At 50.7% G+C, this 24224-nt stretch overlaps 2 protein-coding genes across 3 annotated transcripts; one reads left to right on the forward strand and one right to left on the reverse strand.

Moving 5' to 3' along the window:
- Positions 1-1076: 1076 nt before the first annotated feature.
- Positions 1077-17534, reverse strand: CCDC166 (coiled-coil domain containing 166). Of its 2 annotated transcripts, XM_089513276.1 has the most exons (3): positions 17518-17534; positions 16029-16173; positions 1077-2490 (listed from the first exon to the last, which is right to left on the reverse strand). In XM_089513276.1, exon 3 carries the CDS (start codon positions 2415-2417, stop codon positions 1377-1379), a length of 1041 nt encoding a protein of 346 aa, XP_089369402.1. In that variant the 5' UTR covers positions 2418-2490; positions 16029-16173; positions 17518-17534; the 3' UTR covers positions 1077-1376. The 2 variants fall into 2 exon arrangements, with proteins under 2 accessions (XP_089369402.1, XP_089369403.1); XM_089513277.1 differs by lacking the exons at positions 16029-16173; positions 17518-17534 and adding an exon at positions 5427-5461.
- On the forward strand, positions 14296-15592 carry LOC149317805 (uncharacterized). The gene has a single exon (XM_089518422.1). It carries the CDS (start codon positions 14296-14298, stop codon positions 15481-15483), a length of 1188 nt encoding a protein of 395 aa, XP_089374548.1. The 3' UTR covers positions 15484-15592.
- Positions 17535-24224: the final 6690 nt, after the last annotated feature.

A 24224-nucleotide genomic window follows, 5' to 3' on the forward strand; every position in this document is an offset into this window, starting at 1 on the left:
TCAGCCCCCCCCCCCCCCGGCCGTAGGGGCACCTGGCTGTTTGCCATCCACCAAATGGCTGTGAGGGGGAAAGGAGGGTCCCAGGGGCGGGGAGAGGGGGATACATCATAGTTTCACCTGTGTAGAACCTTCCAGTAGGACTTCTGCTGCCCGAGCCTGGCCACGGTCAAGGGGAGGAGGCTGTCCCTTAGGCTCCCCAACTGGAGCTTGGGGCTGGGGAGGCCAAGGGGCAGAGGCACCACCTCAGCCTCTCCACGCAGAGTGGAGGTGGGCCTTGTGCCCCAGCCCTGCAAAATCCTGCCTGCCGTGGGCCTCAGGAGGGGTCCCACAGCAGGAGCCAGTGCCAAAGTACCTTGCTTTGGTGGGGGGTGCTGTTGCCTCCTTGGTGTGCCAGGGCCCTTCTCTCCCATGAGAACAATGGGCCTTGGCCTTCTGCAAGGCACACTGCAAAATGGTTGCAAAGTGTTGATCCTGGCTGTGACCCCTGACCCCGGTGGCTCAGCAGCACTAGAGGCCTTGCAGCTAGGCGGGGGTCCGTCGGGTCAGCGAGGGAGGCCTTCAAGGGATCTGCCCCCGATACATCTCTTCTAGAGAAGAGCCAAAGAGCTTGGCCTGTTCTCCATTTTGTCCAAAATGGAGGGGTCCCTATCTTGCCCTGGTTTGGGGGGCAATGTCGGTACTGGGGTCTGCTCTGGAGGATTGTGCCAGCGGGTCACCCATCGATGGGGGGATCTTATGGCCAGCCCTCCTTCCCCTGGTCAGGAGCGGTGTGTGAATGGATGGACGGACGGGACAAAGGCTCCGGGGCTCCTTTGGGGAACAGGAGTTACATCCTGGGAGTAAGCCGTTTCTCAGGTGTCTCTTGTCACAAGAAGGAGAAGCTTTTCAGCAGCAGTCCAAAGCCAGCAGGACTAACTTAACTGGGCAGGTATTGTTCTGCCAAAAACCGCTGAGCAGTTGCTGCTTTTCAACATCTTTCCCAAACTGATCCCACAGAAGCTGCTGTTAAGTGACAGTAATTTTATTATTTCATCACCCTTCAACATTTATAGTCTCCAAGTGACTTACAACAGGAACAAACTTTGTAAGAGGAGCAAAAAACAACCTTAGCAACCTACAACTCAAAACTCAAAACCAGAAAGCGGAAGGAAGCTGGTGCTGCAGACATCGCACTCGGGGCCAACAGTGCAAATCTCCACTGGGCCTTGGGTTCCTTTTGCTGTTTCTCCTTCTCTTTCTCAGCCTCTTCTGCTGGGCCTGCAGGGCAGCGTTGGCGTTGTATTGCGCCCAGCTGCAGCGTGGGACGGGGGAGGCCATATCTGGGCATCCATTTGGGCACGGACACAGCCTCCCGCTCTTTCTCCTCCCTCCAAGCCTCAGGAGGAGCAGCCCCTCTCTTTCCTTGGGGTCCCTGCAGGAGCGTTGCAGGGCCAGGAGGGCCGTGTGGCCCATGGGGCAGAGCAGCTGGCCTGGCACTCGGGGGCCAGGGTTTCGCTGTTCGCAGACCCCCGAGTGGAGAGGGACCTGCCTATGGCCAAGGGGCTGCACCGGAAGCAGCTGCCGGGGGTGATGACCATCCGGGCGCCCGGGGGCCGGAGCCAGCTGCGCAGGCGGACCAGGTCCTGGCGGTACTGGTGCTCTCGGAGGAGCTGGCGCTGCTGGCCTTTCAGCTGGGCCAGGAAGGTCTTCAGCAGCTGGGCCTCCTTGATGAGGGCTTCCAGGTCGTGGTGCAGGCGCCAGCTGTCGGCCTTGATCTGCTTGGTGTGCAGGATGAGGCAGCGCACGGCCTCCTTCTCGGCCAGCTTGGCCAGGGCCTGGACCTTCTGCCGCGCCTCCATCTCGTACTCGGCCACCAGCTGCAGGAAGCGGCTCTTGACCTTGTGCATCTGCTCCGAGTGGTGGACCTTCATGGCCAGCAGCTCCTTCTCCAGCTCCCGGATGCGGGCCAGCTGCTCCGCCTGCAGCTCCTGCCAGGGACGGAGGGCTTCTATGTCCTTGTCCAGGACGCAGATCTTCGCCTCCAGCCGCAGCAGCTCCTCGCGCACCTCCTGCTCCTTCACCGTGTACCAGGCAGCCAGCTGCGCCTTCTCCTTCCGGATCTGCTCCAGGTCAAAGCGATTCTGGTCGTTCAGGGAAATGATGGCGTTCTGGAACCTGAGGTTGCGCCGGGCCCAGTAGGAGAGATAGACCTTGTTGGTGTCCCGGATCTGCTGGGCTTCCTTGTCCAAGAAGTCGTTTTCCCACTGGAAGTGGCGCACGCGCTCCGTGTAGCTCTTGATGTGCTCCGTCAGTGTCACATGCTCCTTCTGCAGAAACTTCTCCTTCTCGCTGACGTAGGGCAGGGTGCTCCGGGGGACCTTCTCTGGCCCCTTGCCCTTGGCCTTCTTCCCCTTCGGCTTGGCCTTCTTTGGGGCCATCTTGGAGCCAGCAGTGGGGCGTGGGGCTCTGCCGAAGGCACAACGGCCGTGGGTCCTCTGGCGATGAGGGATGCTGTGGGGTGAGATAGTAATACGTGAGGGAATGAGGGGCATGACCTGTAAAAGACAAACAGGCCAAACAGCAAAGGAGGAGTAGCAGCAGTAGCATATGCCAAGGATGTTTACACCTGTGAAGAGACTTAACTCCTGGAAGCCAGGTACAGAACATTTGGATAGTCTTTAAAGGGGAGGGAAACAACAGAGATGTTATTGTGGGGGTCCACTGCAGAGCCCTGAGTCAGACGAAGGAATTCAGAGAATCCTAGCGTTGGAAGACACCCCACGAAGGGCCCTGCTCCTGTCCAACCCCCTTCTTCTGCCATGCAGGAACTCTCAATCAATGCCTCCTTGACAGGTGGCCATCCAGCCTCTGCTTAAAGACCTCCAAAGAAGGAGAATCCACCAAGCTCCATTGAGGCAGCTGCGTATCCCAATGTCAAACTAACATTTATTTAGGTGGCATCTCTTTTCCTGTATTTTGCTTCATTGCTCTGGGTTCTATTCTCTGGAGCAGCAGAAAACAAGGTCCAGCAAATTCCTCACTGGCCCCCATTCCATTCATTGGGAAGCCACTGAAATCCACAAACACCTGGATAATTTCAAGAGAAAAGAGGAAACCCTTAAAGTTAACAAAGTTTGGCTCCCAGTCCTGAGGAATAGCAAAATGAGGACCCAGCAAATGCAAATGGGAAACCACTCAGAGTCAGGGGCTTCCCAGCAGATCATGATCCCCAGTTAGCAGACACTCATCCTGCTTTGCATTATTAGCCTCCCAGCCTGAGGCCGACCTTCAGCACAGAACAAGACACAGGCAAATCCCTCTGCATTCCCAGCCTCACACAGGATATATATAGACCCACTTTTTCCAGGCAAGCGTTCTCTGAAGATGCTGCTGTCGAAACGTCAGGAAGAAACTCTTCTAGAACATGCCATAGAGCCCCCCAAAAAACCCACAAAAGACTAAGGATGACTTGGTTAACAGAGTGCAAGTGGTGGGATCCTTAGGTGGAAGTGACCACGTTCTCCTGGAGTTTGTTATACAATGGAAAGGAGAAGCCAGGCAGAGTCAGACACGCATCCTAGACTTCAGGAGAGCAGGTTTCAGGAAACTTAGAGAAATACTGGGGGTGATCCCATGGTTTTTTGGGGTATGTCTGCAGCAAAAGGAAGAAGGAAATGGTAGGGCTACTGCACAGAGAAGATGATGCAATGCTAACAGGGAACATCACAGAATAAGTAAAGAGATAGTAGAGGAATACCTTGTTAATCTAAATGAATGTAAGCCTCCAGGACCAGATGAACTACATCCAAGGGTACTAAAAGAACTGGCAAATGTCATATCGGAGCCATTGGCAATAATAGTCTTTGAGGACTCCTGGAGAACATGAGAAATCCCAGCAGATTGGAGGAGGGCAAACGTCCCCATCTTCAAAAAGGGGGGAAAAGAGGATCCCAACAATGATCCCCCAGTTAGTCTGAGATCAATCCCAGGAAAGATTCTGGAGCAGATCCTTAAACAGAGTCTGTGAACATCTAGAAGGCAATGCCATCATCACAAAGAGTCAACACGGGTTTCAGAGAAAGAAGTCATGCCAGACAAATCTGATCTCTTTCTTTGATAAAATGACCATCTTGTTAGATGAAGGGAATGCTGTGGATGTAGTAGATCTTGATCTCAGTAAGGCCTTTGACAAGGTTCCCCACGACATTCTTGCAAACAAACTAGAAGACAGTGGAAGATGCTGCTGCCTCAAAATCTGAGGAGGAGACTGGAGTCTAGGGAAGCTCCTCATGCTGCCAACCCCTTTCTTTGGTTAGTCTCAAAGGTGCTACAAACTCTGTCTACGTATTGATTCTGCAGATTAACATGGCTATATGTTTGAATGGTGCCTCAACAGAGGCTGCTTTTAAACAAAGACTGGATGGCCCTCTTTTCCAGGGAGGGCTTGGGCAGAAAAAGAGGGTCGGCTTGGGTGGCCCCCGGGGTCTCTCCCAGCTCTATGATTCTATGAATCTAAGATTAAGGCACCAACAGAACCAACGGTGCCAGCCTGGTATGGTTGGCTGCTTGGAGGGTTAGATGCAGCTCTGGAGATCAGGATTCGAATCCCACTCAGCCACAGAAATCGCTTGGGTGCCTTGGGCAAGTCATGCTCCCTCAGCCTCAGGTCAGGCGATGGCAGCAAACCCCTTTCAGACGAGGAAACCTTCGGGTCATCTCCCTAAATCAGAAGCGGCTTGATGGCAACAGAAAGTAAAAATGACTTGAAAGCCGTCCATGAAAAAGAAGAACTGGGGACAGTGTAGCCCAATGCTAAGAGCCCTCTCCCAAAGCCCTGCTTGGCTGCTGGCGGAGCAGAGCCAAGAGGACGCCATGCGTCTGGCTGGACCACTCTTGGACAGGGAAATGGCCGCAGCGTCAGGGCAGCAAGCCCTGAAGCCTTTTCCTCTGGCTTTGAACCGCTAGCATCTTCATGTTTGGTTCCGGGCCCATAAAAGCCCAATTTGCGACCATGCTTGGTTCTCCTTTCCTTGGGGCCTTCTGCGTGACGTTGAAATAAGTACAGAGCTTTGAAATGTGGAGGGGTGCCCTGGCTCTGTCCTGGCCATTTCAGCCGCCGGACGGCCACTTGGTTGGGCAGTGGGGCAGAGGGACAGAGATCCAGCCCAGCCAGCGGCTCCTATTCGACTGAGAGAGGATAACCATCCGTTTGTGAGGCCTTAGCAATGCCTGGCAGGAGCCTGTCTTCTCCTTCCTGGGGCTGGGGTCCCAGGAGTGGGTCAGCGAAGGGGTTTTGGCTGTCCTGGCAGCAGAGCCTGAGACAGAGGAGGATCCCATGGCTGGGGTTGGGGTTAGGGTTGAGCCCCAGAGGAAGGAGAGGGCTGACTATGCTTCCCGACTGGGACCCCCCCCCCAAATGGGCAGTGGAGTAAGTGGGGGGGTCTCACCAGGTGGGGGTCCAGTGCCACCCTCACTGCCACGTCCTGGAAGTGGCAGGTGAGGGACAGTTGCCCCGCCCCCGGCCTGGCATCCTTGGAAATCATGGCACCGCCATGGCAACGGAATCCCTTGGTGTCGCAGGCCGCAGCGCAGCCGGGGGCCATGGGGCCCATGCCAGCTCTGTTGCCTTTGCTCGCTCCCCCTGTGGCTCTGCCGTTGGCGTTGAGGCTTGTCCTTTGGGGGAATGGAGACAGAGGCAGGGCCCCGGAGCCTAGAGACCCTTGGCAGCCTGCTCAGGGGCCGTGTGCAAAGACCTTGCTGCAGAATACGGCCAAGCAGGGTCTGTGCTGAGCAGAAAGACATGGCCCCTTCCTGCGTTCCACACTTCCACTCTGTGGGTCCAGCGGTGCGGAGGAAGCCCCCCTCAAAAGCACATGGAGCTTGCTGGGGGCTGCTATGCGTCCCTTACCCCTGGTTTACAAAAAGAGAGGGAACAGCGACGCTGTTGAAAAGAGAGGCGAGAGCCATTTGGACGGACCGACCGCAACGGTTCAGGCATACTTTTCAGTGTGTGTTACTTTGTGTTATTTAAGTTTTGATTCCGGACGGCAACAAAGAATCAGAGGATCTTAGAAATGGAGTGGATGCCCAAGGACCGTCCAGCCCAAGCCCTTTGGCCAAGAGGCAACGCACCTCCTAGGAGGGCCGTCCAACCTCTGTTTAAAGGCCTCCGAAGAAGGCGCGTCCCCCGTCCTCCAAGGCAGCTGGACAGCGCTTTCCGTCGGAATCCCTTCCAGCGTTTAGGTGGAATCGCTCTTCTTGAAATAGGGAACCGCTGCTTTGTGTTCCAGTCTCTGGAGCAGCAGAAACAGGCCCCTCCATCTTCTCTATGGCAATCCGTGAGATGCTTGAAGGCAGCTGTCCTGCCGCTGGGACCTTCTCATCTCCCTCCAGGCCTTTCCTTCTGCTCATGTCCAGCGTCTCTGGAGTCCTCCCCTTTGATTCCCAGCTCGGCCATGAAACCCAATGGGAGACCTTGGGCAAGGCACACTCTCTCAGCCTCAGGAGAAGGCAAGGGCGACCCTCCTCTGAACAAATCCGTGACCCTTTCATGGGGTTTCCTTGGCAGGTTTCCCCAGAGGAGGTTTGTCATGGCCTTCCTCCGAGAGCGTGACTTATTGCCCAAAGTGACCCAGTGGGTTTTAACACGGATTCGAACCCTGTTCTCCAGAGCCATAGTCCAATATGTTGGAAATGACTAGAAGGCACACAACAGCAACAAAGACCGGTTCTTTTCACGTGTGATGCTTTTGAGCCAAGTGCCACCCGTCCAATATTGGTGCACTTCATTTTTCCTGTCTAGATGTAGAACCCTGCATTAGTCCCTTTCAAAATGCATTTCGTTAGTTTTGGCCCAGCTCTCCAATCTGCCAAGATCATTTTGAATTCTGATCCTGGCCCTGAGGATATTGGCTACTCTCATAACTTGGTGTCATCTGCAAATCTGATAAGCATGCTTCCTATTCTGTCATCTAAATCACATCTTAAGGATGTTCAACTACATTGGTCCCTGGACAGAGCCCTAGTAGTTGCTTCTCTCCAGGAAAGCCTTCGGATGATCTCTTCCATCAGCTTCAGGCAGACGTTAAATAGCATGAGGGACAACCCAGAACCCTTGGGACTCGGACAGGAATCCCCCAGAGCACCTTCTCTGTCCGCCCCTCCAAGTAACCGCTGGACAACGGAACCACTGGACAGCAGTGACCCAGCTCCCAGCCCAGGAGGAGACCATGGCCGATGGCACACAAAGCTCCTGAAAGATCCAGCAGGGCCAGCAAGGACACACTCCACTGTCCAGTTCCCTGCATAGGTCACCCACTAAGGCAACCAAAGCCAGGCCTGAGGGCATATTGAAACAGATCCAGATAATCCGTCTCATCCAGAAACCCCTGGATGGGCCAAAACGACCTGAACAGGCTAGCATTCTCCTACTTGAGAGTATGTATTTTCCCTGGAAGAAGATTAACCGTCCATTATGAAGCCAAGTCCTCCCTCCAGTCCATCTGCCTTGGTCCAGGCCTTGGAGGCAGAGAGGAACTGCTGGACCTCTGACCCTTTCCCTCCACCCCTCCCTTCTTCTCCTTTTGTGTCGTGTCTTTTTAGATTGAAGCCAGAGGGCAGGGAACCGTCTAACTAAAAAGATTGTATGTACAGCGCTGTGTAAATTTACAGCGCTTCATAAATAAAGGTTAATAATAATAATAATAATAATAATAATAATAATAATAATAGAAAGCTGGGCTAAAGCTAACAAAATGAATTTCAACACGTAGAAATGTAAGGTACTGCACTTAACGAGGAAAAATGAAATGCACAGATATAGGATTATGGGGGACACCTGGTTGAATGAAACTACGTCTGAAAGGGATCTAGGAGTCCAAGTAGACCACAAGTTGAACATGAGGCAACAGTGCAAGGCGGCAGCTAAAAAGGCCAATGCAATTTTAGGCTGCATCAATAGTAGCATCTAGATCAAGAGAAGTAATAGTGCCACTGTACTCTGCTTTGGTCAGACCTCAACTGGAATAATCCTGTCTCCAGTTCTGGGCGCCACAATTCAAAAAGGACTTTGAGAAACTGGAGCCATGTGTCTAAAGGAGGGCAACTAAAATGGTGAAGGTCCTGGAAACCATGAAGCCCTATGAGGAAAGACTCAGGGAGCTGGGGATGTTTAGCCTGGAGAAGGGAAGGTTAAGAGGGGATATGTTAGCCCTGGTTAAATACTTGAAGGGATGCCATACTGAGAAGGGAGCAAGCTTGCTTTCTGCTGCTCCAGAAAATAGGACACAATGGAGCAATGAATACAAACTGCAGGAAAAGAGATTCCAGTTGAACATTAGGAGGAACTTCCTGACAGTAAAGGCTGTTAGATGGTGGAATAAGATGCCTTGGAAAGTGATGGAGTCTCCTTCTTTGGAGGCCTTCAAGCAGAGGCTGGATGGCCATCTCTCGGGGGTGCTTTGATTGAGAGTTCCTGCATTGAGAGACCTTTTTCAGTCACAACCTCACTGCAGCCTTCTTTGGACAAGATGGACACCTGCCTTGCCGCAGTGAGGCTCTGACCCTCCGCTTGCGCACTCACTCGGCCCGTCCGCCTCTGGCCGCTTTCAGGAGCCAAGATAAGCCTGAGGGCAGGGAAATGTCTAGTTTTTAAAAATGTAAGCCGCTCTGATAGCCTTTTGGCTGAAGAGCGGGGTATAAATACTATAAATAAATAAATAAACAAGGACCCAGCATGCACCTGGCGGCCCTCGCTTCTCCAAGGGCCCTGTCCACACCCACCGGCTGCAGAAACTGAAACCTATCCAGTCGTACGGGACAAGCAGGCGCTGAGATGACATCCAAGGGACCTGTTTCAACTAAAGCATCCGGGTCGGAGTAATGGATCCGAGTGGTTTTGTCTGAAAAGCGTCTTTCTCTCCTTCTTCTGGGGCAGAGTGCAAAAGGCCCATGTCCACTCCACTGTGCAGACCGTTGCCAGGGCACAGGCCTTCCACACTTGGCTCCACTCCGAGGGATGGGACCCTCCGGGGCAGCCGCGTCCACCGCTCTGGCCATTTCCCTGCCCAAGATCAGCCAGGGTTTCGACAGGATCACCTGCCAGGGCAAACTCCCCAAGAGCCGCCAGGAATCCTTCCGGATCCATAAGCCTCCTGGGGCGGAGCATCCTGCAGAGGCCCGGGGTCCCAGTGAGTCTGAACCCCACCATCTTGCCCAACACAGAGAACCAGACCCGGGGTACCCTGCGGAGTCACCCCCTTGGCTCTTTCTCATGTCAGGATGAGGCCTGCTTGGCTGTGGCTGCGTTGGGAGCCTGAGTGCGAGAGCAGGGGGTCCTTGTGTGCGAAGAAAGCACTGCTGGCAAATTTCAGCACCATCTGCACCCCGCTTGCTACTGCCCTTTGCAGTGCTTGGCCATAAATGCCTTTTGTAATCAAGTGAAGTGTGATGCAGTGGTTTGAGTGCTGGACTATGACTCTGGAGACCAGGGTTCGAATCCCAGCTAGGCCATGGAAACCCACTGGCTGACCTTGGGAAAGTCACACTCTCTCAGCTTCAGTGGATGGCAATGGCAAAGCCCCTCTGAAGAAATTCACCTAGAAAACCTTGTGATATTGTAGAATCGTAGAATCATAAAATCGTAGAGTTGGAAGAGACCGCAAGGGCCCTGATCCAGTCCAACCCCATTCTGCCATGCAGGAAATCCAAATCAAAGCATCCCTGACAGATGGCCATCCAGCCTCTGTTTAAAGACCTCCAAGGAAGGAGACTCTATCACCTTCCAAGGAAGTGCATTCCACTGTCGAACAGCCCTTACTGTCAGGAAGTTCCTCCTAATGTTCAGGTGGAATCTTTTTTCCTGGCGCTTGCATCCATTGTTCCTGGTTCTGTTCTCTGGAGCAGCAGAAAACAAGCTTGCTCCCTCTTCAACATGACATCCTTTCAAATATTTAAACTGGGCTATCATATCACCTCTTAACCTTCTTTTCTCCAGGCTAAACATCCCCAGCTCCCTGAGTCATTCCTCAGAGGACTTCATGGTTTCCAGACCTTTCACCATTTTGGTCTCCCTCCTTTGGACACATGGCTCCAGTTTCTCAATGTCCTTTTTGAATTGTGATGCCCAGAACTGGACACAATATTCCAGGTGGGGCCTGACCAAAGCAGAATACAGTGGCACTATGACTTTTCTTGATCTAGACACTATACTTCTATTGATGCAGCCTAAAATTGCATTGGCCTTTTTAGCTGCCGCATCGCACTGTTCACTCATGTTCAACTTATGGTCTACTTGGACTCCTAGATCCCTTTCACATGTACTTTCATTCAGCCATGTGTCTCCCATCCTATATCTGTGCATTTTATTTTTCCGCCCTAAGTGCAATACCTTACATTTCTCCGTGTTGAATTTCATTTTGTTAGCTTTGGCCTGCTTCCAATGTGGGTCCTATGATCACCAGAGGCGCCTGTGCACCACTCCTTTGTGTTCACGGTGCGGCACCAGGGGCCACCCGACAGCTGCGTGCTACAGGAGCATCAAGTGCAACTTTTGTGGGGAACTGGGTCACACTTACTTTTGGTGCCCTCAGGCATATTATAACCAGCAAGATGCTCGAGTGTTTCAGAAGGCCCAGCAAGTAGCCAAAACGGGAAAAGAAAGGGCAGAAGTCCAGGAGAAGACAAGGGTTTTGAGGGAGAACTTAAGAAGGACAAGAGAGAAGTTACCAAATTCAGAGCAGCAGGAGGACAGGAGCAGGCATAGCGACTCATTGCTTGCAATAGAAGAAAGACAAACTGCAGAAGACAGACTCACAATAGCTGCTGAATGGAATGTAGTGCGCAGACGAGGGGCAGGAGGACAAGAGGGGAGACCACACGAGAGGAGGGGTCCCCAGGAACAGATAGTCACAGAGAACAATAGGTTTCATGTTCTTGTGCATGAAGAAGAGGGGCAGAGTAGGTTGGTCAATGAGGAGCCCACCGATAGTGAAGTCTTGGTAGCTGTCCAGGAGGTAGCAGATAGACAATGCATGCAGACAGAGGAAATGAAGGGGCAAAGGACTCCAAAGACCCCTAGGAAGAAAAAGCAAAAGGAACATAAGACACAGAGGAGTGAGAGAGAGGGGGAGAGGGGGATAGGAGGAGCGGAGCGGATGGAGGAGGGTCAGGTGGTTGACTCCCCAAACCAAAGTCCAGAAGACCCTTCTAAAGACCCACCTGAACCAATGGTGATAGAAGTAGCAACAGAACCAATAGTGACATAAGTAATAGAAAAAGTATTAGCAGAGAACACATTGAGGGCAGCATCACCGCAGTTATTTTCAGAAGCTTCAATGGAGGAATCTGGTAATAGATTGGTGGAGCCTTGCGGAACGGGAGTGGAATCCCTTTCCTGCCCCCTTCTACCCCTGACTCTTGATGGAAGCCCTCCTCCTCCTCCTCCTCCTCCTCCTCCTGCTCCTTCCAGTGCTCCGTCCCTTGCGACCACCTTCCCAATATCCTCTTTACCAACCCCTGTCTCTTCACCCCTTTCCCCTTCCCCCCAAATTGGTAAGGCTACACCTCCGGTTGCCCCGGAGGAGGTAGAGAGGACCCAGCTGGAATCGGAGGACCAGAGGGCTGAGGAGCCTGGAGAGAACAAACAAGACTAGAATGGTTGGGAAGCCTTTATTGGGAAACAATTTATTTGAATGTATTTTAATTGAATTGAATTAAAGTTAGGTCAAATTCAAAATTAAAATTAAAATTACAAAATTAACACAATTAAGAAATATAAAAACAATGCCAGTCTTTGTTTGGGAAGGAAAATCAATTAGCTGTTTAATGATTACAGAAATGTTTAATATTGACATTAGTGTTGACATTGTTATGATTATTTGGGTTTTGATAGTGAGGGTTAAGGTAATGTTGAGCCAAGATTAATCATGTTGTCCCTGAGAATCACCTCTTGGAACGTGAGAGGGCTGAGGATGGCCGACAGGCGGCAGGAGATCCTTCCTCTTCTGGCAACCATGGCACATGACGTGGTGGTCTTGCAAGAGACCCACCTGGTGAGCGAGCAGCAACGCTCCCAGGGGCAGAAACTCTGGACGCAAGGACCCTCCATTTGGTCTTATGGGGAGGAACACCAGGCAGGCGTGGCGGTCTTATTTAAAGCTAGGCAGGACCTGCAGATTGACTTTGTCCTGGAGGCTTTACCAGGCAGGCTGCTGGTTGTGGACTTTACTTTGCTGGGGATTTTGAAGGATGGGAAGGAAGAAAGGACTCCTTTTCAGCTTTGCGGGCTTCATGCCCCAGTGGTGACATCGCAACGGGAAATATTTTGGCCTCATTTGAAAGGGTATTGTGCTACTTACAGGCATTTATTGGTTGTAGGGGATTTTAATAATAGGACCAGACTATCAGATTATTCAAATTATGTGGATCGAGGCAAAACGGGGGGAAAGTCAACCGCTTTAACACCCGAGGAGAGACTTTTAGAGACCTTTTTCTTAGATCGTAATTTAAAAGATAAAGCCTTGGAAGTGAGTAATCGGTTGAGTTTTTCCCCTCTTCCCTGCAAAAAAGCATTTATGGATAAATATGGTTCACTGGAGGGAGGCAAATTCACTTGGTATCAGAAAGACAGAGCTAGTCAATTGGACAGGATCAGAGCCCCTGCCGAACTGAAGGCCTTGAGTTGCCAACTGACGGTCACTCCGTGGTCTGACCATGCCATGCTTCACATGCAGTTTGCTTTGGGCTTTGAGCTCTACTCCAGAGGGAAACCTCTGTGGAGGCTTCGCCCAAAGACGCTTGGCAACGCCGGCTGCAAGGAGGAGATTGCGGGCGTCTTGGCAAATATGCTGACGCTGCAGGATCTCTATCTTGGAGAACTGTCTGTCTGGTGGGAGAGAGCCAAAAAAGTCCTGAAGAAGACTTGCCAAAATTACGAATATGTTATCAATAGGAAAGATTTGCAGGGCTATCAGAGAGCAGTCTACCAATTCTTGAAATGCCACTACAAGGTTAACAACGGCCTTCCAGTAAACCAGAATGTGTTCGAATGGTCCAGAGGTGTAATAAGAGAATTTCAAATTAAACAGAAACGTAAGAAGAAATATCATAAAGAATTCAGGACCAAGGGGTCAGTGGTGGACATTGAGGATTAGGCCAGAGCCAAGGCCCCTCAAGCCTCAGTGGTCATGGGGGGCTTGAGGCACAGTGAGCAGGACCCAGTCAGGAGGGACCCCAGAGCAATGCTGAGAGTGATGGAGGATTTCTATAGGGACTTATACGCAGGGGAAGAAATAGGAAAGGAGAAAATCAAGGCTTTCTTGGATCACGTGCCCCAAAATATCCTAGAGAAGATGTACCCAGGGCTGACTCAAATAGACAGGGATGAATTGGTGGCCCCTGTGACAGAGAAAGAAGTCCAGGAGGTCATTGTCCGGGGAAGGGGCAAATCGGCTCCGGGACCAGATGGACTCGGATGGAGCTTTTACAAGGCCTTTGCCAAGTGGCTGGTTCCCCCTCTCACCCGAGTCATCAATGAACTCTTGTCTAGAGAGAGCCTGACAGACTCCTTTTATCAGGGCGTTTTGATTTTCTTTCCCAAACAAGGAGATTTGACTTTGCCCAAAAACTGGCGACCGATCGTTTTGACAAATGTGGATTACAGGATTGTGGCAAAGGTTTTGAATAACAGACTGGCAAAAATAGCACCCCAAATCGTTTTAGCTTCCCAAACCAGTGCCGTTCCAGGGCGCTTTATGGTGGACTCTTTGTGTTTGTTTAGAGAGGTCTTTCATTTGGCCCAGAAAGGCAAGTGGGAAACAGGGGAAATACTGCTCTTGGATCAGGCCAAGGCTTTTGATCGCGTTCACCATCAGTTTATGTGGGAAGCACTGGCAAGAAGAGGTCTCCCCATCCCCTTTGTCAGGTATCTCCAACTGCTTTATCTGAAGGCGCAGGTGACTCCTCAGGTGAATGGACACAGGGGGACTCCGATTAGGCTGAAGTCGGGGGTCAGGCAGGGCTGCCCCCTGAGCCCCCTCCTTTACGTCCTGGTTCTAGATTCGGTCCTCTGCCAAATCCAGGCAGAAGAAAGCATGAAGGGTTTGAGGGTCGCCCTAAATCCCAGCGGAGGAGTCATGCCTTTTCCCATAGAGGCTTCTAGGGTTGAGCAGGTGAAATACGCAGCCCACGCGGATGACATTTCTCTCTTTGTGAACAATCGAAAGGAGATAGCTTCAGCTATGGCTATTTTTGAGAGATATCAGCAAGCTTCAGGGGCTAAATGTTTACCAGAAAGCAGTGTACATAAAGACCTACCTGATGCCACAGGCCTTGACTCTGGCCGCAGTGTACCCTCCTCCCCAAAATGTCTTAAAGGAGGTGGAGAGACTGGTCTTCCGTTTTCTCTGGGGAACGGCCTTTTTCCCTTTGGCTCAATGGACCGTGGCATATAGGAAAGTGGAACAAGGGGGGCTAGACCTGCCTGCGTTGAGACTCAGGTTCCTCTCAGCTTTCCTCAGCCAGAACTTTGGGAAACTCAGCCAACGGTTTTACCATGGATCTGGCCTGGAGGGGTGGCTGGCCCTGTTTGCCAATCACTGGGTGAATCAGAGCTGGGCTGAGAAATGGTGGCGGGAGGAAGGACCGGTGCCTTTCCGGGTGACGGCCGCCACGAAACAGTCCGGCCTCGACTTCCTCAGGGAGGTCTATGGGCAGATTCAGCAGAACAAAGTCCTGGCAGAGTGGTTTCGGACCAAGGCGGGATGCATCAGGACCTTGAAGGGTTTTGTGTATTGGGAAATGGTGAGGGTGGCTTTCTTTCAGCCGCAGATGGAAAAGGACACCAAGAGGGACCAGTTGTCTCTCTATTTAAAAGAATGGCCCCAAAGCATCGAGTGTTTCACGGACCGGAGGGTCACCTTCGGTCTCTGGGACATTCGGTGGAGATTTTACCACCAAATATACTGTTTAAAGGGGAATCAGCCTTGGCTGAAGGAAGCAGAGCAAATGTGTCCTAGACTGTTGTGTCAGAAACAATCTTGTGTGACTGGAAAACTGTACAAAGAGACCACAGAACACTTTATAAAAGACTGTCCCTCGGCCAAGGACACTTGGGAGAAGGTGGCCGCTGCTTTGGATTGGCCGGACCTAGCCGGTCAGCCCTGGGAAGCGGTGGCCTCTGGACTGGAGCCGGAGTCAGGGGTCAGAGGACCGCGTCGAAGGCCAGAGAGGAAAAGGAAGAGAGGACACAAAGGGGGGACAGTGGACTCATTCTGGGAAGTCCCTTGGTCAACAATTAGACTGGTCAATCTGTATGTTTTGCTGGCTTTGGTTTTCCAGAGAAAGAAAGAGTTAGTGACACAAATGCAATCAGATGTTAGTATTGCTGTCCGTTTTGTATTGAGCAAAATAAAGACTCTGAGTGTAATGGAACGAGGGAGGATGTCCTCCAACAAATGGAGGAAGTTCTGGCCATGGCTGACGCAGGCCACGCCGGGCATCACCTGAGAAATGGCATCCATTGCGCATATACTCTTGTCATATGTTTATGTCATGTATGTGAGTTTTGGTTCTAGATTATTTATGTATCAGAATGTAATTTCTGGGTTTTGAAAGATTTGAAAAAAGTGTAAATGCAAAAGTAAAAGAAGAAGCAAATTTGTTAGTAGGATCTACTTTTTAAAATAAAAATATTTATACCTAAAAGAAATATTTATACCTAACCCTAACCCTTAAAGGCCCATCTTTTCCGGTCAGCATATCCTCCTGACTCCAGACAGAACTTAGGCTTTGCTGAAAGAGGCTCATTATGACTGACAGATGTTTTTATGTTTCTATGTTTTTAGATGTGATTTTAGAATGTCTGTTAATTACACATCTACTCGCGGTTTTATCTGTATGGATATTATGACTAATTGTATAGATATATTGTGTTTTTGATGGACCTGAGAACCGCTTTGATCACCATGGAAAAGCGGTATAGACATAAAATATTTATTTATTCCTTTAAATAAACCTAACCATGGAGGTTGAACCTCCTTCCGGTCTCTTACCTGGACCTCTGGGATGACGAAGGCGAGGGTCTTCCCGCTGCCGGTGCGGGGCAAGACACAGATGTCGCTGGGCTGGTAGCTGCCCCTTCCGGTGAAGAAGACCCCAGACACGCTGGTCAAAATGGCCGGAATCCCCCCGCTTAGACTGCAGAGGGAAGAAGAACCCAAAGGGGAGAAATCAATAAATCAACATATCCCCCCCCCAAAAAAAGTCCCCTGACATGCCGTTAAAACAGTGGTTCCCAAACTTGAGTCCTCCAAGTATTTTGGACTTCAGTTCCCATAAGCCCCAGCCAATCTGGCCAATAGGAATGCTGGAAGCTGAAGTCTAAAACATCTGGAAGCTTGGGAACCACTGCGTTAAAAGCTTCTCCGAACCCCAGTTGCAATAAAGAAAGAAAGAAATGTCAGCTTCCTGCTCCAGCCAAAGTCACGCACTTCTCTTCTACATCTATTCAGGCACATCCTGGTTAACCAAGAAGATCCTTTTTACAAAGTCAATCCAGCTCCTTTGGATTCTCATCCTTCTGTCGAGTTGGAGGTTTTTTAGCAGCATCAGTGTTCGGATTGGCGAAGGAGGGATGGAGAAATACAAACTTTCAGGCTCAGGTTGCAGCAGTAAATGAATAACAAACGGCTGTGTTGGGAAAGAGCAGGATTCCCACTTTAGCCAATCCTAATCTGTTCTGCTATTACACCTGGAAAGAGGGATACTATCCCATTTGCCTGCAGCTTCTTCACCTATTTAGGGTGAATTTTGGGGACCTCCCGGAGCAGGACCAGGTTCTCCTTGATCCTCCGTTGCAGCAGCCGGGGCTCATTGAGCCACGGAGGCAGGAGGGGCTTCGCTGGGAAAAGTTACACACGAATAGACACAACAAGGACACAACACTGCCTAACACACACAAGCCAGGAAAAGGGGAGCTTGAAACAAAATACTTCTGGTCCCAAGCATTTCGGATAAAAAGGGAAACTCAGCCTGGAATTATAATGAATTAAAAATGCAAGAATAGCCCTTAAAACCTGATCTGAAAGTGTGAATCCTTTCATTTTACCCTATTTAGGTCTATCTGGCTGGGGATCTGGGTGCGAGAAGTCCCAGGCACCAGCTACATTACTTTCTGCACCGGCTTCTGCCTGCAATGGCCAGAATGGTGAAGCTGGGAGGAGTGGTAGGGGGACTTGTGTTCGGACTCAGCGCCGGCACAGATTGCTCCTCTCTTTCTTCTGTCTCTTTGTCTCTGGCGTTGTCTCTCTTTTTTGCATCTCTTTTGTCATCTTCTCGATCACATCCTGATTTTATTTTTTTAAAAGAGAATGAAATGAGGTAGTTTGAGAGTCCTATTGGGCTTTTGGGGTGTCACTAGCCCACCTTTGAACCCCTGACACACCCAAACGGCAGCCTCTTTGGGGGAATAGCAGCGCAATGTTGGGGCGCCATGAGAGACGCCAACGTGTTTCACACAACAACCAGCAAAAGCAACCTCACCTCCGTCCACTTCTGCCAAATTGTCATCTTCCTGTTGCTTCTTCTTCTTCTTCCCCCTCTTTCTGCAAACTTGCCGCCTTTTCTTTCCGGACGCCTCCTTTGAACCGCTTTCGTCCTCCGGCCGCAAGGCCTTGCTCTCCGGTCCGGACCCCTGGGTTTCGCAGAAATGGTGCCTTTGGGCCGCGCTTTCTGCAGCTCCCGCGTCCAGATGCGTCCTTGCAGGCGCCGAAGCAGCGCTTGGGAATGGCTTCCCAGGTGGTTTCCCTCTCCTCCTCCTCCTCCTTCTCCGCCGCTGACATCCTTTCCTGGGGAGGCAGGAAGAAAGATGCTTTGATTACTTTAAAGTATTTGTAAAGCCTGTTAAAAGTAATGTTTGCTTAGAGGTCCCAAACCTCTGCATCATGCAATCCTGCGTTTAAAGAGATTATAACTCCTTCTGGAGTGGAGGGTTCAGCCCAGAGCTTGGAAAAGTTACTTTTCTGGGGTCATCTTTCCCAGAATCTCCAAGAACCGTAGGAGGAGGGGTGGATTCTGGGACATACAGTTTCCACTCAACTAGACCATAGGGTTTCCTCTTTGCTCTGCTAAGGCCAACACACTTTGGGGGGACTACAACACCCAGAATCCCTCAGTCTATGAAATGGGCCTTCCTAGGGCTTACAAAAGTTACTTTGAGGGGAGGGGGCTTTACAAGTCCCAGAACCACCTGCAGCCTTCCTGAGGAAGTGGATTCTGGGATTCATTGCCCCCCCCCCAAAAGTAACTCCCCCTCCTTGCTCTGCCCCCCTTTTTTTGGAACTACAACTCTCAGAACCTTCCCCCAATTCAGACTACCTTGGAGCTTGGAAAAGTTACTTTGGTGAGCCTACATTTCCCAGAACCTCCAGCAGCCGCATTCTGGGATTTATAGTCCCTCCTTTAAAAAGTAACTCTTTCTTTCCATCCCGCCCCAACCCAGCTATATAAATGTAAACGTTATTTTCAATGTTGATGACGATGGACGGCCTCAGAACTCCTTCCGAATGCTTTCAGGCCCCAGCAGCCAATGCCTCCATTGAAGGGCATTGAGGCCTCAGGGAGGCTTATATGGAGGAATATCACTCTCTTTGCAGGGAATATTGTTATATCTGGAGCATGTTCAGGGCTTCTAGGCAGCAAAGCCCAGAGAACCCTCTATCTAGCCTTGCTTTCCCTCACAAAGGTTCCGTATCTGCTCTGGAACCTGCTTGACTCCATTCTGGAACCCGGCCGTTGGAGACCAGTGGCTGCTTTCTGTGAGGCTCCTTGGCCTGGACTCAGGACTCAGGCCTCCTCCACTGACCATGCCTGGCTTCAAGGACCGCATGAAAGTGAGTGAGGGCTGAAGGGCAGAGGCCAAGCGGTGGGAGGACAGCCAGGGCGCCCCTTCTTCTTCTCCCCTGGCTCTCCTTCATCGTCTCTCTCCTTTGCTTCCAGGCCTTCAGGAAACATATCAAGCCTCCTACATGGACCAAGCCTGACCCCAAGGGCTGCTTGGAAGTGAGTGAGGGCCGAAGGGCAGAGGCCAAGCGGTGGGAGGACAGCCAGGGCGCCCCTTCTTCTCCTCCCCTGGCTCTCCTTCATCGTCTCTTTCCTTTGCTTCCAGGCCGCTGCGAAACCTTTCCGTTGGATGTTCCAATGCGTAAAGCGCCAAAAGGATGAGGACGATTGTCCAGGGTAAGGCCCCGTTTCCTTCCTTGCTCATTTGCTTCCTGTCCTCTGTCTTTCTGTCTTTCTTTCTTTCTTTCCTTCCTTTTGGGGCATACTAAAACAAATGAGTGTACTGTATTTGCCCAGAGAGAAACCATGCCTTCCATAGACAACCGTTACAATATACTTGCCCATAGCAAGTACTTTTCAATGATTCTCTGTGGCCAAGTATGGTTTCCCTATCAGGGAAAATATCTCCCAATGACTCCCTATGGGCCAGTATGGTTTCTTTATGGCTACTACGTGTTCCCCAGTGATTCCCAATGGGCGAATATTGCCCAATGATTCCTTATGGCCAAGTATGGTTTCTCTATTGGCAAGGAAATAATAATAATAATATCCTTATCGTCAATAATACTCATCTCCTTCTCCTGTCCCTCTCTTAGTCTCCCAGAAGTCAAGACCAGCTATGCTGAGGAGGGGATCCCTGAGATGCTTGAGGCAGAGAGCCTTCCCTCTTTGTTGGTAATGTAATAGAGTCCTCCCCCCCTTTTTCCTCTTTATTGGGGGAATGTCCAAACTCATTCTTTGTTTCCCTTGAAAACAGGAAAACCATGAAGAGAAGGAAGCCACAGGGAAAGGAAAAGATGGGGAGAAGGTGAATGACTCTTTGGACTCATGGGGGAGAGGCTTTTAGGGTCAGGGCAGCCCAAGGCCATCCCTTGTGGCCCATGGCCTCTCTTTCACTTCTCTGTATTTATAGGATTTGGGCAGCCATGATGCCTGTCCTGCGGAGTCAGAACCTAATCCTGGGCCCACTTCAGACGGGTAAGTCCTTATGTCCCCACAAGCGGCCTTTCCAGAGCATCACCCTGGCCCCAGTTATTTCATGGTCTTTTTCCTTCCTCCCTTTCTTCCTTCCTTCCTTTTTTCTTTCCTTCCTTCTTCTCTTTTCCTTCCTTCTTTACCTCACTCCTTCCTTTCATTCCTCCCTTCCTTCCTTTTCCACCTCTTCCCTCTCTCCCTTTCTTTTCCCTCCCTCCCCCTCCTTCTCTTTATTTTTCTTCCCTTTCTTCCCTTCCTTTATTTTTCCTTTCCATCCCTTTCTTTTCCTTCAATCCTTCTCTCCCTCCTTCCTTTCTTCCTTCTTCCCTGCTTCCCTCTCTTTCTCTCTCTTTCCCCTTCTTTCCCTTCTCTCCTTCTTCCTTCCTTCCCTCTTTCTTTCTATCCCTTCCTTCGTTTCCTCTTTCTTGCTACTGTGATTGAGGGATCATCATCATCATCATCATCATCATCTTCATCTTTTCCTGTTCCTGTTTCAGTTTGTCACAACCACAAGTGACCGGTGCAGAGGAGACCATCCCTGAGACTCTTGCAGCAAAGAGCCTTTCCTCTTCAACGGTAATTAAAGAGACATTCCCCCCTTTTCTATCCAAATTCTGTCCAAATCTATGTTTCTGTTATCTTCATAAGATGATGATGAAGGTAGATGAAGTTAAGGAAGCACCGTTAGCCGCAGGGAAAGAAAAAGATGGGGAGGAGGGGAATCATAGAATCCTAGAGTGGGGAGAGACCCCAAGAAGGGCCCTGATCCAATCCAACCCCTTCTTCTGCCATACAGGAACTCTCCATCAAAGCATCTCCAATGACAGATCCAGCCTCTGTTTAAAGGCCTCCAAAGAAGGAGACTCCACCAAAATCTCCGAGGAAGGAGTGTGTTCCTCTGTCGAACAGCCCTTACTCTCAGGAAATTCCTCCTAATGTTTAAGTGGAATCTCTTTTCCTGCAGCTTCCATCCATTGCTCCATTGTGTCCTTTTCTTGCTCCCTCCTCAAAATGACACCCCTTCAAATATTTAAACTGGGCTATCATCATATCACCTCTTAACCTTCTCTTCTCCAGGCTAAACATCCCCAGCTCCCTAAGTCATTCCTCGTAGGGCTTGATGGTTTCCAGACCCTTCACCATATTGGTTCCCCTCCTTTGGACACGTGGCTCCAGTTTCTCAATGTCCTTTTTGAAGTGTTTTGCCCAGAACTGGACACAGGATCATTCCATTTGGGGCCTGACCAAAGCAGAATACAGTGGCACTATGATTTCCCTTGATCTAGACCAGGGGTAGGCAACCTATGGCCCGGGGGCCTGATCCGTCCCGGCGAGGCCTTGGGACCGGCCCCAGCCCAGTCCTGCTGCTGATTGCCGCCAGGGCCTTTGGCCTATCAGGAGGAGGCGGGCAAGCGGCGGGCAAGGGGGGGGCAATTGTCTATAGAAGCCTCAGAAACATGCATTTATCTTAACATTTTTAAAAAAATCAGCAAGTTTTTTCGCTTGCCCTCCATTTTTAAAAAGTGTCCTCCATTTGAAAATTTTGTCCGACATTTGTCCCGGTTTATTTATTTATATAATTTTAAAAACCTTATTTAATTATTTATTTTTTGGCTTCGCCCCCCCCCCCCCCAGTTGTCTGAGGGACAGCAACCCGGCCCCCGGGTCAAAAAGGTTGCCTACCCCTGGTCTAGACACTATACTTCTATTGATGCAGCCTAGTGCTGCATTGGCCATTTTAGCTGCCGCATCACACTGTAGACTCATGTTCAACTTGTGATCTACTTGGCCTCCTAGATCCCTTTAACACATTCATCCAGGCGAACCCCATAATCCTATATTTGTGTGTTTTATTTTTCCAGCCTAAAGAACTCTGAAGAACTCTTTCAACTCATGGGAAACAAAAGGGCCACCCCAAGAACCTCCCCTTGAACCCCATGTTCTCCCTCTCACTTCTCTCCCCCCTCTGTTTGTTTATAGGATAAAGAGGCCAGTCCCTGTCCCACGGAGGCTGATCCTGGGCCCAGGTCAGACAGGTAAGTTTGTCTCTCCAAACGGCCAAATGATGGGCGCATGACAATGTCCTCGCAAGCAGCCTTTCTGTAGCTTCATCCTGTTTTGTTTCATGGCCTGTTCCTGCTCCGTTTCAGGGTCCCAGAGCCTCAGGGGAGACCCTCTGATGAAAAGGCCAGTGATCAGGAGTTTGATGAGATTGAATTTAACTGTTCCCCGGTAAGGAAGGAAGGAGACTGTTTAAGAAACATTTGCTTATTTCACTGTCTGCACCCTCCCCCCCCACCCTCTTAGTTATCCTTGTGTTTGCAATCTTTCAACTTCCTACCCAATGCCTCTTAACCCCTTCTGATAGTCTGAAGGCTGTGCCTTGCAGTATCATTGGTTCCACATGAACCAAAAGAAAGCGGTGATGGTCAGTAGCCTTGACCAGTCTTGTCAGGCTCTCCGTCACGTCACGGATCTTTGCCCCAGGGAGACAGCACCCCTCCCGAGACTCTTCTCAGGGCCACAGACCCCTGGTTCATTGCCTCTCAGCAAGGAGTCCCCACTATGACCTCCACAGGCTGCCTCCTCCTCTGAGGCTTATCAGCGGCTGTTCCCTTTGGTGCTACTCCCAGGGTCCCCTGCTCTGTCCCTAAAGCTCTTTCTCATCATCCTTCATAATAGAGAGAGAAACTGGTCTCTTCCAAACCCTCTAATTTCGGGTCCATTCTGAACCTCTCTGTTAACTGTCTGTAAGGAAACCAGGGACAGAGGAGCCCCTCTTCAGCTAATTCCTCTCTGATTTTGGTTTTGTATATTCCTGCATTGGGGTTTTTGTTAACACTTCTTTATTACAAGTCACCCATGTTTCGGAAGTTAGGCTCCTCTCCTTGAAAAGGCCACATGGCTGGACACCCGCTTTGGGGTTTTGGGAAACAGTTTGCTTTGACACTTCCTGCAAGTCCCCTGCAGTGGCTTCCTAATATAATGGTCTGGGAATTCTTTATGCAGCTTGTCTTTCTGAGACCAAAGGTAAGCGTGGAAACCGAAATGAGTATTAAAACCTTCAAGAGACAATAGGTTCCCCCCCCCCCTTTTTTAAAAAGTTATCCAACCCAAAATCCACATTAAAGAGCAGGACACGTTCCCAAGGCTTGTCACATACGGCAACAAACGGGAGTCACCTCCTTTTCCCTGCTGTCTTTTCCTCTTCCGACAGACAAAGGAACACTTACATCTGCTGTGCAAGACGTTCCCCAAATTATCCAAAGAAGAGAGGTGGGACTTTGCAGATGGCATTGCATTCAACCACTTGGACATGATGCTGGAGCATTTCCTGGAATCAAAAGAAACGTAGGCAGCTTTCTCCTCCCAGGATGTGTCCCGTTTCCCTCCCGGGGGCTGGGGTCCAGCAGGGATGCCATTGGCTCTCCTTCCCTTTCTCTAGGGCCTGTGATCAGCTGATGAATGCTGTCTTGCGTTCACCCAAGGGCAACCTAGACATCTGCCTCAATCACTTCATCGTCAAACTGAATGAGTATCAGATGCAGAACAGCGAGGAACTACCTTGGGCCAAGGTAAGGGGCTGGCCCTCGCATGGCTCATCCGCAAGGCAGGAAACCCAAGGTAGTTCCCCACCTGTGGGTGACCCTCCCTCCTTCCGGGTTGTTTACCAGAAAACCTGCTTTGCTCCGCAGGTGAAGGCGCTCAGTGGAATCAAGGTCATTGTAGCGGACATCAGCAACATCCAGGGCCTGAAGCACTGGCTGCAGCACCACTTTGTGACCCTGGCCAACGTATTGGTCAGCCAGTTCCACCCCAAGGAGCAGGATACCAGCAGCAAGCTCAAAATGTACCTGGTCCCAGGGTGAGTTGGCTGCAAGGCAGGGCTGGGGCAGGAGTGGCCAGTGGGATGGATGCAGTGATACAAACCAGCCCTGAACCAACCCTCTCTTCTGTCCCCTCTCTTTCCTGCAGGGAAGCCATTGATATCTTGGCGATATTGCTCCTGAGACTGGACCTGGTGCACAGCATGAAGCTCACACTCTGCCCCGTATGAATGCTGTGAGTCTGGGTTCCCTCCATCTCTCTCTCTCTCTCTCTGGGGGATGGCTTTCCCTTCTAAAGGGAAGACTCTCAAATAAAAGGCATCTCTCCTTCCCCCCACAGGGCCGAACGACCTTCGCTTCCACCTGCACCGTGGCTCCGCCCGAAAG

Source organism: Sceloporus occidentalis, unplaced genomic scaffold (assembly GCF_023333645.1).
Source record: "Sceloporus occidentalis isolate IW3139 unplaced genomic scaffold, rSceOcc1.0.p SCAF_3, whole genome shotgun sequence".
In the NCBI taxonomy this organism is placed as follows: domain Eukaryota; kingdom Metazoa; phylum Chordata; class Lepidosauria; order Squamata; family Phrynosomatidae; genus Sceloporus; species Sceloporus occidentalis.

Bases quoted from the DNA above. Each gene is read 5' to 3' on its own strand.
- CCDC166 (XM_089513276.1), bottom strand. From the start codon at position 2,417: ATGGCCCCAAAGAAGGCCAAGCCGAAGGGGAAGAAGGCCAAGGGCAAG.
- LOC149317805 (XM_089518422.1), top strand. From the start codon at position 14,296: ATGCCACAGGCCTTGACTCTGGCCGCAGTGTACCCTCCTCCCCAAAAT.